The sequence below is a fragment of the Bemisia tabaci genome, chromosome 4 (assembly GCF_918797505.1).
Source record: "Bemisia tabaci chromosome 4, PGI_BMITA_v3".
Classification (NCBI taxonomy): Eukaryota; Metazoa; Arthropoda; class Insecta; order Hemiptera; family Aleyrodidae; genus Bemisia; species Bemisia tabaci.
The window spans coordinates 9,359,270-9,374,469 of record NC_092796.1 but is presented as its reverse complement, the minus strand read 5'-3'; the positions used below and the strand labels follow the sequence as shown (position 1 = coordinate 9,374,469).

At 40.9% G+C, this 15,200-nt stretch overlaps 1 protein-coding gene across 1 annotated transcript in view; it reads left to right on the top strand.

The window, feature by feature from the left end:
• The window catches only part of LOC109032891 (limbic system-associated membrane protein), a gene marked incomplete in the record, with an annotated part of 401,446 nt that overhangs the window by 316,927 nt on the left and 69,319 nt on the right, over positions 1-15,200 (top strand). The window contains 1 exon segment of the mRNA XM_072299275.1: positions 12,157-12,255. Coding sequence (XP_072155376.1) covers positions 12,186-12,255 — 70 coding nt within the window.

The following is a 15,200-nucleotide window of genomic DNA, read 5'->3' as shown; positions in this document are numbered from 1 at the left end:
TGCACGAACAACGTGAAGCGAGCCACTGGGATAGGTCGGACATTAAGGTTTTGACTAAAATTGACATCTTTGTGTTTATTCCGTCCGAGTATGATTTATAATTAAATTATACTATTTTAAAACGCTGCTAAGATGGAATTTTGGGCGAAAACGGGAAGAATCATACTTTCAAACTTGTACGTGTCGTATCAAGGAAGATTAAAGTTCAAAGTCGTTCAAGTTCCCTTCAAAGTTTCCTTATCATGTCCCGCTTCTCCCGTCGACTTGCTCCACTTTGTGGCGTAAATTTAACGAGGCGCACTGCTTCCTTGTTTTGCAAGAATGATTTAGCGACTAAGTCATTTCAAGAATATATTTAAGAAACCCCACAGTAACAATCTGAGCAATGTAATCGAATGATGCTATAAACTTAAATTTGGTGATCAATGCTATTTTTCGTCCAATGTTAGTTGATAGTAGCTTCAAAGTTCACAAACAAGACCAAAACGTTTCGGCTGAAAATTCAGTCATCGTCAGCCGGATAAATAAAAATGTGAATTCAAATCGAGAATGTTGTTTGAAAGGTACTCGATTTGAAAGGTACAGTCAGGTACTATTTTAGATATTTTACCATTTTTATTTACCCAACTGAGGATGCCTGAATTTTCAGCCGAACGTTTTGGTCTTGTTCGGAACTTTTAGCCTTGTTACCCACTTTTTAAATGGTTTTTTATTGTACATCTTGCCACGGGCTGCGGAGCATCCATCATATCTCATCTGAACACAACGAGGCGTTGTTTCATCGCCTCTCTTCCGAACAAACGATACATCGAACATCGGGGAAATGATTCAGCTCGTAAATCAGTCTACATGAAAGAATAGGTTAAAATTAAACGGTTCATACGTCGAAGTGAAGGATTTTCGCATTCTGACTGAGAGCGGAGCGCGAGCGGGTGGAGAAGTGCTCGCGATTCATCTCGGCGAATGCACGTGCGAGTCGAAGATGAAAAGCCTTTTCAGCGGGGATCGGGGAACACTCGAGGAGATTTTTCCGGCGTTTGCCCCTCGCACCTCGGCCTGGGGCGCGGGCCCCGGCCGAGTAATGATCCGATATCCGGCCCCCCCCGCCCCCCCCCCCGCATCCACTCGAATGAAAGCCCCGAGTCGGCCGACTTAGACTCCTGCATACGCTTACGCTTACTGTACGTCCAAACGTCGATCCGTGATTGTTTCTGTTTCGCACAGCTCCCGCTCCGGATCACATGGCGCTGTTGTCGCATTGCCTTGCTTCCTCACGAAAAAAAAAATTGCTGATTCAACAATTCAATTGCTAAAAACAGTGAGTGCAATGTTTCAACGCAGATTTACAACAAAAAAATGCTACTTTAACCACATTGTAAACTAATTTAACCACGGGGGTGGTTAAAGTAGCAATTTTTTGTTGTAAATCTGCGTTGAAACATTGCACTCACTGTTTTTAGCAATTGAATTGTTGAATCAGCAATTTTTTTTCCGTGCTGTCATTGATAAACCTAGTTCTGCTATCAATATTTGTCTAAACTAGGGGGCGTGCCCCTTAGCTGCTTTCAACCCGCTGGCACAACCCCCCGAAGCGCCATGTCATGAAAATATCTTTAAAAATAAAAAAAAATCTGATCAAACTTCATTGTGAATCGCATTATTAGAATCGTATTCCTCCAACTTCTTGAATTATTGAATAAATGCACTGTCTGGAACGTTTCGGGGGAGGTTTTAACCCCCTCATCGACCAGGAAACAAACATATATTTAAGAATACATTTTTGTTTCCTGGTCGAGGCAGAGGTGAATCCAGCAATTTGGCAACGCCGGATTTCCTTCATTTAAACCCATGCTATATAATCGATTCGGAGCACCTGGCCCCTCCAAGAATCGATACATTTCCATATGTTTAAATGGAGAAAAGACAATGTTGACAATATTTGCTGCGTGGATCCGTCAATGGGTCGAGGAGAGGGTTAAAACCTTCCCAGAACGTTCCAGGCTGTGTGTTTATCGTTGTATAACCTTTGTTACTCGTTTTACTATGTTTAGATTTACATCTTGATAATGCAACGTAAAGTTGCCCGTAGATTAAAGTGGCAATGGTGCGGCAATCTTGGACACAGGAGACGCATGTGAGCGTGCTTGAGCAGGAGCGGGCAAAGGGGAAAAACCGGTTTGTGACATGATTATCGTGACACACTACCCTTATGATTTTATACTGAAGGATATGATATCTCAATGCCACGCAGTTGACGCAGGCGATAAAAATCGGGAATGACATATCGACCAGTCCATCAATATTTATCGGGCGTTTATGCCGTTTCCTCCTGGGCAGAATATGACATAAAAACCTATGAAAGATCCTAAAAAGTAGATGAGTCATAAAATAACTTACAGAGCTTTCTTCCTTAAATAGAAAAAAAAGAGAGAAAAGGAAGAAGAAAAGAAAGGGAAAAAAAGAAAAGAAAAGAGTAGGAAAGGAAAAAAATAGAAAGCGTGCTAAGCAAAGGCATTAACCTCAAAGAGGCAGTAACAGTAAGAAATTAAAGGAAATAAAGAAAGAGAAAGGGAAAAAGGAAAGAAAGAAAGAAAGGAAAGAAAGGAAAAAAGGAAAAAAAGGAAAAAAAGAAGAAAAAAAGAAAAGAAAGAAAGAAAACTAGTAGTAGTAGTAGGATAAGTTTATTTTAATGCGGTGCTTCAGCATCTAAGGCCATTTACACCTCTGTGTGTTTACATGGAAATCAAGGTTACATCAGTGAAAATACAAAAGGGTTAAGGGGGAAGAAGGTTAAATTTTAATTTAGTGGAGCGCATAAATTCAAAAAGTTTTACAGAGAGAGTATTAAAGAAAGAAAGGAATGCAAGAAAAATGGAAAAAAAGAAAGAAAAAAAAGAAAAGAAGAAAGAAAAGAGAAGACAAAAAGAAAGGAAAAAAAATAAAAAAGGAAAAAATGAAAGAGAAGGAAGAAAAGAAAAAAAGAAAGAGGAAAAAAACTGAAAAATGAAAGGATTGCAACCGGGGGCGGGGGGTCGAATCCATCGTTCGGCGGCGGCGGCTGCGGTATTTATTGAGTTGTCATGAAAAACGTTGCAGTGCATATAAATCAGAGGAATATTGTAAACATATATCATTGTCATTATGCCGACGAGCGCGGGTGGCCGCGGCGTGCATGCATAGTTGTGTGCATGCATGCGAAAGTGTGTGTACCGTGTATTAAGTATGCACCTAGCCGAGTTCACAGCCGGCATACATCAGACGTACGCGGCGGAGGCGCGGCGCGAGTTCCGAAACGCGGACGTCGACGTCGTCGCGGAACACGCCAGACGTATCCATTAAAGTCGCGTCGAAGACTCCAAGCCTCACAGGCCACCGCACACGAGGATGACATGCGACGAAAAAGAAAATGAAGAGAAAGACGTGTTTACTTCCCGCCTCTTGCACACTTTTTAATGAAGAGGAATTATAATAACTGGAAAAAAATCTGTAGAAATTATAATACGTCATTTCACAAAGCGAGTGTCGCTCAGGCCGTTTCAGAAATACTTCGTTATAAAACGTATTAATGGAGCTTCATTTTTTTTTTTTTTTTAATTTTTTTTTTTTAACATTAATATTACACCCTAGGGGTGTTCATATGGACCGCGTTAGGCAGAAGGGAACCAAGCCACATCACCTATTGCCAACTTTAATTCGACGGTTTAATGTTTGACATAAAAACAGTTGTGTGGATTTTTGTGCAACTTTCAGTGAATTTTCTGCATAGTAAGAGGCAAATTCCTTTAATTTTCAAAGGAATTCGCGCAATTGTTCTCTTGTAAGAAATTAAATTGCCATGTTAAATTTGGCAATAGCTGATGTGACTATGTTCCTTTCTGCTAAATGTGGTACATCTACAACGTCGTCGTCGTTCGGAGAAACAATTAAGGCAACATCAGGCGTCGAAAAAAATCATTTTTAAGCTCTACTATGCGCGATGCCGCGATTATTCTGACGCGAGTTCGAATAATCGTGCCAAACACAGTGCGGCCGGCGTTAGACGTGTATTAGCTCCTGCAAGACTGAAGGAATACTTCACGCATTGCGCCAAACAGTGCGGTCGGCGGCAAGCCCATACCAGCGCCTACAAGACTGCATGAATACTTCTCGCATTGCGCCAAATGCAGTGCAGTCGGTTAGTTAGCGTGAAACGCATATTAGCGCGTACAGGGTAGGACTGCGTGTTGAATCTTTTCATCTCTTAAAAAACTTGAACATGGTTGTTCTGCGATTTTTTACGTGTAGGTTTTCCCAATTACCCCTAGTTCAGTGTCCCTAGTTCACTTATTGTCTCCTATCCTTTTACGAACGCCCTTTTCACGACCTCTCGAGTTTGGTAGCAAGAAATTCAGGAGGCTGGACTGCACTGAGGATTGGCTCAACAAGGTCGAAACGTGCCTGCAGTTGCCTTCCTGAATGGACATAACTAATGTTGCACCAAACATCATATCTCTTGGAGTGAAAATTGTGCTCATATGAGCTTTTTCCCTCTGTAATGAGATTTCCAGCTTTTTCAACGCACGTTGGCAAAAAACTCCAACATGCTGTTTTATTCTTTTACCTATTTTTCCGGCTATTCTTTTCCTCATCTTATTTCTATTATCACTATTCTCCCTGCTCCCTCTTTCTCTTCTCCTTTTTCTCTTCTTCCGGTTCTCTCTTTTCCTCATTCTCTTCTTCCATTAATTTCTTCTTGCCCTCTTCTTTTCCCTGATTATTCTGTCTTTTTCCTCTTCTTCTCTCTTCCTGCCGCCCCTCTTCTACCTACCCCTTTTGATCAGTGGCGTGGCGTGAATTGCGATGTATCGATTGTTCTGCCAATTAAACCTATGGTAAAAAGGTGTTCGCTGCGAACGCCCTGTTTATCGATCCTTTTCCATAGGTTTAAATGGCATAACAATCGATACATCGCAATTCACGCCCCGCCACTGCTTTTGATTCTCTCTATGCAGATACGTGCTTTGAAGAACGAGCGAAAAACAGTAGTTCCTTATCGAAAAATGCAGTCCATTTCGTTGAAAAACGGCAAGCTGGCTCGCGTCCGGGTTTGAAGCTGTCCGGATCCCGGATCGACGCCCGAGCCGCGGTCGCCTCATTTCATCTGCGGCTTGGTCCGCTCCCGCCGTTCCTCCCGTTGTTTTCCTTGTCGAACCTTCCTCAACGTCGCCGTCCGGGCCGGCTGCATCGAGGTCGGCGGAAACGCGCCATGCAAAACGGATCGTTCATCATCAATCTCAAGCGGTTCCCGCGTGCGGTATCCGCTCCGATTTAGCTCCGAGTCGGGAGTTTAGGATCCACTCCTGCTTTGACACAACATTCGTTTTCACTCGGGATCAATTTTCATCCGAACGCGGCTACGAGTGTGCCCGCGCCGCCTGTGGATAACCCGGCTCGCACCCTTGAATTGATCCATCAAAGCCAGGCACCGAAGCAACGAATGTTTACACAAATGAGTCTGTTACACGCAAGCTATATGCACATGATTAAAAATGGACTGCGTTTAACGAAAAGGAACCAAGCCACACCAGCTATTGCCAAATTTAATTACGCGCTATAATTTTTTCTATGAAAACGGTTGTGCGCATTTTTGTGCAAGTTTCAGTGCGAATTTTCTGTATTGTAAGCAAATCCTTGAACTTTTCCAAGAAACTCGCACAGACGTTCTCTTGTAAAAAATTTAATTGCCTAGTTAAATTTGGAAATAGCTGATGTGGCTCGGTTTTTTTCTACTTAACGCAATCCAAGTACGGTTACTCGGACTTACTTTTTTTGGTCAGATCAACCAAAAGGACTTGGTTGATTGACCAGATGTTGGGTTAAGCCGATCGAAATCGTATATCGACGGTGAAACTACCAAACCACGTATCTCAGTTGGCGACGTCGCAGACTTCCTGTCATACTTTATTATTTAAATAAAAAACTACTTAACGTCCAGTCTTGAAAATTTCTGTGATTTTTCCTCTTCGTGCGGAGAAAATTCTGTGAAAATTTCAAGGAATGATATTGATTTGGTCTACTTCAAAAAAATAAAATGAGAGCGTAGATTTTTAAACACCGCAAACGAGATACGTGGTTTGGTAGTTTCACCGTCGATATGTCACTCTCCGACATTTGGGACAGGGTGTCTACTATCGGTAAAAACCGGAAAATATCAGGAAAATCCGTGTTATTCAGAAACATCTGGTAAATGTCAGGAAATTCAGTCATGGATCAAATTCCGAGTGCTCCAAGCATTTTTCAAATATTTGATTCAATTCATCATATGTTTAGAAATTAAGGCAGGAAGGAGTCTGTTCAGCAGACCCACTCGTCAGTTCCGTGAGAACGTGTGTCCTTATTGGAATTCAAACCCAAGATCTATAGACCTAACCAAACGTGCTGACCACTAGGCTAAACAAGCCGCGGCTACTTTTAACTATGATTTATTTTCGTCCCTCCACACAGACATTTTTACGCACTTTCCGCACTCGAAAAACCTCGGTCGACCAAATGCCAAGATTCTCGGTCCTGGTTGCAGAAAACTTGGCGTAGAAACCTCCAGAAGTTTTACCAAATTTTGGCGGACGGCACCAAGAAGTTCCTCGCTTCTGCTGCTGAATTATTTGGGGTGTGGATAATATTGCCAAATATTTCACACCGTGTGTGATGGTTAGCGTTTTGCAATTCAAACAACGTACCTTCAAGAAAACCGTTTGACAAGCTAATCTGTCATGTTCAGGACATGAAATTTCAGGATTGGATTTACAAGATTACGATGTGGCATGAGAGATCATTCACAGATACGCGATGATGCAAAGGGTGCCAGCTCGTGGTTCCTTTTCACAATAAGTGAGTCTCTTATGACGCATTTAACAATAAGAAATCACAGGACCATAATGAAATCATTAAGAATTAGGCATTGCGCTCAGGGGTGCAGATAATGCTCGGACTCGCGAGCCTGTAAAATAAAAAAAAATTGAAAGACTTCCTCTTTTTTGCAAACATGATAAGGAACCAAAAAATATCTAAATTTTGAAATTCTCTCGCGTCTAACGGTTCTGCGACTGAGCATACGGGAAAATTTCACGAACCGCCGCCCATCCGCGGCGCACTATGATCCAAAACTCAAGAATTGGAAGAAATAAGTCGGATAATGACGAGTTACGATGAAAAAGATCACGAAAGTTTCGGCAGAGATGTTTTTTGAGTTGCTAATTTCGAATTTGATGTCAAATTGCCTACATTTCAATACCCTGACCCATAAATTACACAATTACAAAAACGATATATTTCGATTATTATGGCGCGCTGCCAGCTCGAAACGCGCACCGACGCCTACAAACCTAAGGGGATACTTCAAGCATTGCGCAATGCGTGAAGCAGCCCTTTAGGTTTGTAGGCGTTAGTGCGCGTTTCTCGCTGGCAGCACGCGCACGCCGCCGCGGCTCTCCCGGCGGGCGGGTGGTGACCGATTTCTTGCGGGGAGAGCTCCCTGGCGGAGAAACTCGTACATCGTGTGATTTTTTTTTATTATTTTTATTTTCTTTTTAAGAATTCCACACTGGTCGTGTGAAGTAATGGACCACTAGACAAGGCACGAATTCAAGCATTCTGATACATGTTTCTTAATTAGAATTTCACGTAGAGCAAGATTCACACAACGAAAATTACTGAAACTAACTCCTGACGAAGATATTAACCTTTTTATTTCACATTGTTTACGCGGATTTTGAACTGCCCGCTCACAAGAAACTCAAAGCTCCACTTGAGTCAAATCGCGCACTACAACAGTTTCAGCAAGCCTCTCAATCGAGCACTGTTCATTTCCCACCATGTGTTGTTCAAATTATAAGCAATTTGCTATAGCTGAGCCAAAGCGTCAAAATTGTGGTTGCCAGATTTTCATATCGCAGAGACTGTCACGATAATATTCAACGCGCGATGTGAATCACGTAGAGCATTGAGTTTTATTGAGCGGGTGGTTTGAATTCACGCATCAGGAATCATTAAATATCTTCGTAAGGAGTTGATTTCGGTAATTTTTGTTGTGCACAACGTGTTCTGCGTGAAATTTTGGTTAAAAAACATGTATCAGAATGCTTAAATTCGTCCCTTGTCTAGTGGTCCATTAGTGGACTCTCAACTCTAGATGAAGTGTAATACTGAAACCGAGTCACATGAGTATTTACGCCCTGTTTCTCAAAACACTCCGGTCCGAAGCTGAGACCAGGTGCTCCTTTATCAGCTAACTATACTGATCCCCATTTTCCTTTCAAATTCTGGATTCTTTTCCACGGAAAAAATATGATGACGGGCTTTTTTGATAATACGGACGTTTCCAATTAATTGTGGTGGTATCCCACTTAATTGCGGTAGTTCTCCATCAAATTAGGTTACGAAATCAGATGTTGCGGTACTACCACACTTAACTGGAAATGTGACGTTCGCACTGCTCTACGAATTGGGCGTATTTCTATCAAACAGGACTATATACATTAAGACATGAGCCCTAAGGCCCATATGAATATTTGCATATCAGGGCTCACGTCATAATGCACATAGTTCCGTTTGATAGAAATACGTCCAATTTTCATCTAGCTCCACGGAAAAAAGATGGGGTTCTTGAATGATACGGACACTTCAAATTAATTGTGATAGTACCCCAATAAATTAGGCTCCCAACTAACCCAAATTTCGCAGTTAACCCTAACTTAAGTTGCGGCCCTATCACAATTAATCGACCAATGACACAAATGACCATATCATCCAACAAAATGGGGTAACACCACAGTTATAGGGGATAGCCCCTGGCTTTTTCTCGGTGCCTTTATTTCCATCTTTTCCTGTAATGCTACTTAGATCGTGCTAAAGAAAAACCCCCTAAGTACATTCAAATGCTTATAATAATCCTCTGATAAAATTTTCATTGCAGAGAAAAGCCATACATATATTTTTCCGTCGATACCTACACTAAAAAAAACTTTACGGTTTACATTATTTTAAAATTTTAAAGGGAAAGATTATCCGGTCCTGCAGAAAATCCGTATTTTTGTCGGAAACTTGGCACCGATCGAACGTTTGCACGACGTTTTTCTTTGCACGGCAGAGTACACCTATCCCGACCTGCAAGTGCCATTCTAAACGAAACGATTCAATTACTCCGCTGACGTCACGCTGAAAAGCTCCATCTTGCCGCGCGCGCGTGGCATCCTACGACTTCAGGTGAAGAGCCCGAGTATTTCGGAACAATTTACTCGGGGGTGGGGGGAGGAGGGGGGAGACCCACCTTGGAGCCGAGTCGGCGAAGCTCTAAGCGTCTTTTCCGCTACCCCCCTTATTTATATTGACGGCACTCCAAACGTCATGCGTTTCCGCGTCGGGGCGGGCTTTCTCTCGAGTTCCCGAGAAATTAAGATGCATACGAGAGCTATTTGGACGTATTTCTGCTAAATGGAGCCAGAGACAAGTGGGAAATAAGGGGTGTGCTCGTTAGTCAAGGGCCGTAAGAATGAATGGGAATTATGAAGCACCAGTGACGTCAGCGGCGCCGCGGTCGCCCTTCCCGCGCTTTAACTCATGAGCCCTGTCCACAACGCTCTTGTCGCATGTCCATGGCTCATCAGTTGACACTTTAGTAGAATGTAAAGTCCCGGTTTTCCATTGCTCCGAAGGGAATCACGCCCAGTTTTACATTGTCTCTTGTGTGCGGCTTTCCAGAGCGCACCCCATCTCTCACCCCACTCGTGTAAAGTTCCGTTCAGCAGAAACACGTCTGTTTGGTGGAGCTATGTGGCAATTCCGAATGCGTCTTGATGTGAGCAACCGATTCCAGAGCAAATGAGCGCGGGAGATCCATGTTGAACTTTCACAAACTAAACAATTGAATCGCGACCTATTCGAGAGGAAGAGGCACTGCCGTCAAATTCTTGCGAAATCTAGACGAAATCCAAGCGGTTCGTGAAATGGACTGCATTTTGCAAAAACTAACCAGAAGAATTGCAATGATGCTTAGATTGTGCAACTTTATCCTATGCAATACAATTGCTGAAATTATGGGAAAAAAAACTATATTTACATGCTAATTTTTGTCTTAAATTTACAGTTTTTAGTAAGTAAAATAGAAACTATTAATGAAAAATCAGGTTTCTCTTCCGAGACAAAGAAGTTGTACAATCTTAGCAACATTGCAACGCACCTGGTTCCTTTTTGCACAATGCAATCCAAATCTGTGGGGAGCGAGCCATAGAAAGGGTACAAATGAATCTACTTTGTGTAATTTTCTGAAGATGAGGAGGAGAAGGAGGAGAGGACGAGAAGGAGGAAACGAAGATATTGCAGTAGAAATTGAGGTGGAGGAGCTGTTCTTCCATGCTAAGGAAAAACGGCGTATGAACCTTCAGGCGTTGCCAAATTTCCTTTGATAAATCACAAATATCCTGGTATCCTTATGAATATTTCCCTTTCGCCCTGGTAAAAATTGGCGATAGGAGCTGAGTTTCAAAATACCATAGGAGTTCTTATAGCCGACTGAAGAGGGCGATAGACAATCATATAGCTGGCTGTAGAAAGTGGAAAAAATCATCGAACTACACGAAGCGATAAAAAATTATACAGCCGGGCTATAGTTCCTATCGCCGGGCTTTACACTTTATCGCCTGGCTGTTGCTTTTTCGCCATCGGCTATAAAGGGCTATATGAAATTGTGTAGAAATTCGTGTGCTTTGGAAATCATTAAGTTTGATACGGAACCACCTTAATATTTACAAAACACACATTATATTTTCCTTTACTATATATTTTGTTTCATCAATTAAAATGAGAATAATCCATACAGAGTGTGCAAACATTTCAAAGTCATGAGTTGAAAAACGCTGACTCCGTGAGATTAAATATTAGAGCCTAACACAAAGCGTAGCGGCGCGGCAGCGTTACAAACCTAACAGGGATACTTCACGCATTGCGCAATGCGTGAAGTATCCCTGTTAGGTTTATAGGCGCTAATGCGCGTTCAGCGCTGGCTGCTAGCGTACCGCGGCGCTTGAAGCAACTATTTCACACCAGAGGTATTGCTCAGTATCATACGAAATTGAAGGCACTCCAACATATTAGGAATGGCAGGCATCCTTCAAAAGTACGGAGCTTTCCTCGCAAATTAAATCAAGATACTGCGGCCCAAAAAGAGAGTGGTAGTCCAAAAACTCACCAAGTCCTAGCATCCGTAATTAGTAACGTTTAGCATACACTTTATCGCCAGGCTGTTGCTTCATCGCAATCGGCTATAAAAGGCTATAAGAAATTGTGTTTCCGGCTATATGTAGAAGCTACTGGAAATCTTACAGCCGGCTGTAGGTCTATGGTATTTTGGAACACAGATCCTACTATCAATTTTTACCAGGCCGATTTTTCAGATAATTTTGTTCGCAATTTCACCTAAAGTTCCTGAAAATTTCAAGTAAAAATATTCATAACTTTCTTCCAAAAAACACATTTAATCGAAGGAAATTTGGCAACTCTCGAATGCTCATACGGCGTTCTTCCTTAGCAAGGTGGTGTTCCTCTCCATCTATCGCTTGCAATTAGCTCAAACTAGGCTTCTGCAGACTCCAGTACCAAATGATATACTCCCGTTAAACTATAAATGATTTTATGAGGTATGTTTTCACTCTATCTGACAGGGGGCTAAATGAATCGCGTATAGCAGAAAGGAACCAAGCCGCATCAGGTATGGCCAAAATCTACGCAGTTTAGTTTTTTACAAGAGTACGTTTAGTCGGATTCCTTTGAAAATCTTAAGGAATCTGCTCCCTACTATGCAGACAATTCACTGAAATTTGCACAAAAACCTGCACAACCGTTTTCATGTAAAAAATTAAATTGCCTCATTAAATTTGGCAGTAGCGAATGTGGCCTGGTTCCTTTCTGCTTAACGCGGTCCAATTGTAAATGTCAGCAAGAAGAGGTGCCGTAGTGTAAGGAGGCAATGATTTCAGCAGAGAAGTTTTTGACGAGTCGGAATTTTTGAGATTTTTTGACGGAGAACTTTCCTACGTTCCATGGAATAGATGTTTTACATCAGAGATCAGAGTTTCATCGGATACTCTCATGAATTTACTAAAAGGGCCAATTTTTTGATTCCAGATTAATCAGCAGCTCGAAAAAATGTCTTCATGATGGGCATATTTTTACTGCTTCTGGTGATCTGTCGGTGCCTAAAAGTTTACTGCAGTCTTTATAGTGGTGAGTATTATACGACATTGACATATTTCATTGAATATACGATTTTTACTTAATCTGCTCTCAGTTCATTCTTTTTAAGCCTTCACTCTACTTATTGGTGCACTGGAAAAAGGTAGCTTGGATCTAGAGTCCATACTCTTGAAAACAATGACAAGAAAAAATACCCCTGATTCAATCTGTTTTTTGCTTGAATCAAAAGGAAATCCACTTAAAATAAGAGATTTAGTTCAGATTTAAGCAAAAATTCAATTGGATCAAGAGTATTTTTTCTTGTCAACGTTTGTAGAGGCCTGGACTCTAGATCCAAGCTACTTTTTTGTCCAGCGTGTCATGTGCGTTCTCTATTTTAAATTTCTTTGCACTTAAGTTATTTTTCCCGCGGGCGGTCGTGGGGAGTATCTAAAACCCTGTCGTCCGTTGACCTCAGAGGACAACGAACTGATGTTTAAAGCCAGTCAGTAATTAAAGATGGATTAATAATCCGGTCATTACTTAACTCTTGAGAACAAGGAGACAACTTCAGTTTTATACCGCTACACTCAATTTTTTTCTCTTTTTTTTAATTAGAACAGTTTCAAAAGTTTAAACTAATGGGATGCGGCGCTGATCTCGACGCGGAAGAGAAATAATTAATCGCTTGATTGCTCTAGAAAATGGACGCTTCGCGACACCTTCTTTTTTTACGCTGCGAAAAGCCACGAGTTGGGAAATTGGCTCTTCGTGGCAAACAGCATCGATGCCATTTCTCTCGTTGAACTGTCCAAATTCTGATTAAAATATTGACCGTTGTTGCATTACTTTTTTTACACCATGTCACAGCTGAAAATAAAGCTTGCCAAGTTTACAGGTAAGTAATCTCAACCCTACATCAAGCCCTGGAGTTTAGGTACTTCTGAAAAATTATTTTTAGTAAACTATACGATATAACGTGACAAATATATGAAATTACTACATATTCTACGGTTGAGTGCGCGAACTTCTTTTCTTTACATTTTACCTAAGCTGCTCCAATTTTTTTTTTTTTTTTTTTTTTTTTTTTTTTTTTTTTTACACGTAATACATTGCAAAGCAAAATTAAAATTAGCGGTAAGGACTCAAAGGCAAATCGCATACATCCTCTAGTAATTAAAACGTTTTTGACATTTTATTTTTACAAGAAAAACGAAGTACATGCATGAATCTCTGTGAAGATCTCTGAACGTAACGAGTGAGAATCCGAATGCTTTAACTCGAATAGTAGCTGCTTAGTGGTCTCACTGATTGATTGGTTTAAGTTTGTAAGTTTTGTAAGTCTTGTTTCGTAAGTAGTTCAACTTAGAAGTGAACAGTGAAAAGACGTTCAATATCGTGATCCAACTGACATGTCAAAATGTCGTTGTCTCGTTTCCTTGGTATTGACCATGGAATGCCGCCTTGCCAAAAAAAAAAACGCCGTTTGAAAATTGAAGCGATACCAAATTTCTTCCAAAAGATATTTCTGCCTCAGATCAGATACAAATTGTTTTTCATCTACTGTTCAAACACACAGCACATTACATTTTGTGATCAAAGGCTCGTACAAAATTTTCAAAGAAAGAAAGAAAAAAAAACATCAATCGTAAAAACGAACGAACGAACAAAAATTGACTTTTTCAGCAGGAATATAGCACTAGATGTTCACGCGGCATCCATCTTCATCACAGTAGAATGGTTTTGAGCCAAGAATCTTGGTGACATTTTGGGCTAGACAAAGACCTCATTTGAAGCAGTTCAGTTTCTTTACCCATAAACACTGGAAGATCCAAAAATTCATTGAAACGGATACGACCTATTTCAATGACTCAATTTTGAAACAGATTTACCTTTGAACTTGCGATACATTGAAGAATCACTTAAAATTAAAACAATAAAGAAGAGAGGAAAAATTAAAAAACTTCGGATCGCTTCGAGATCCGATCGGTAGAACTTTTAATCGATTCGAAGCAAAACTGAAAATGCTTTATGGCTGCTTTTATCTCGACTGAGACGTTGAATTATTCGACTGCAAATGTGTCATCCGGACAAAAAACTGCTTCCGAATCGAAGAACTGAGAGAAGTACTTTCAATAATCAAACCCGGAATTTTTTTCGCCTGATGCGACAATCCAGCACCCTTTGACGTTGTGAAATTCTAATCAAGAAATTGAATCGCATGAGTGAAAACAGAGAAAGTCGAAGGGACACAGTATCCATCCATCCTTTCGCTTGCTTTTCGCTTTGACTACGCACAATGGGGCTGTTTTGATCGAACACCATGCGCGAAAGAGCGTGATTTGTTTATTTTCTGTTTAATCTTCTTGTTTATTATTTTTTTTTCAAGTATGGACTGCTGAGTACGTCTATCGGTTTTATTTTTTCGAAAGGGACATCCTGTCGAAAGTGAGTGTATCGGATATCGATTGGTTGATAAAACCTCCACCTGCCTGCTTTTTACTGAGCCTCGTACAAAAAGACTGCGTATGCGCGGAGAAGAAGATTCGTATATTTTTTCAATTTTCGTGCTTTGATCCATTTTTCGACTTAAAGACTACGGAAGTGCATCTGTTGGTTTTAATTTGCAAGGAAGAGACGTGCTATTGAAAATTATAATGTGCCATGAAAATCAATGTATCGATTGAGAAATCTGTCGATCTTCGGTTCATCGATGCACCAACCTTTCCGCTCACTTCATAAGCGCAAAGGGGCTTTACCGATCGGACAGCATGCGCGAAGAAGCTTATTACGTTTTTCTTTTTACGCTCTTAGAAATTATTTATTATTTTTTATTTTTTAAGGATGCAGTAGGGCAAAATTTGTCTCGAGGGGGCAAAATTCAACGAATGAGACTACTGGCTAAGAAAAGACCCCGATACTACCAAACGAATAAACGTCTTATAAGCCTTTAAATTTTGCTAAATATCACCCAATGAAATATTTATTCTTATAAA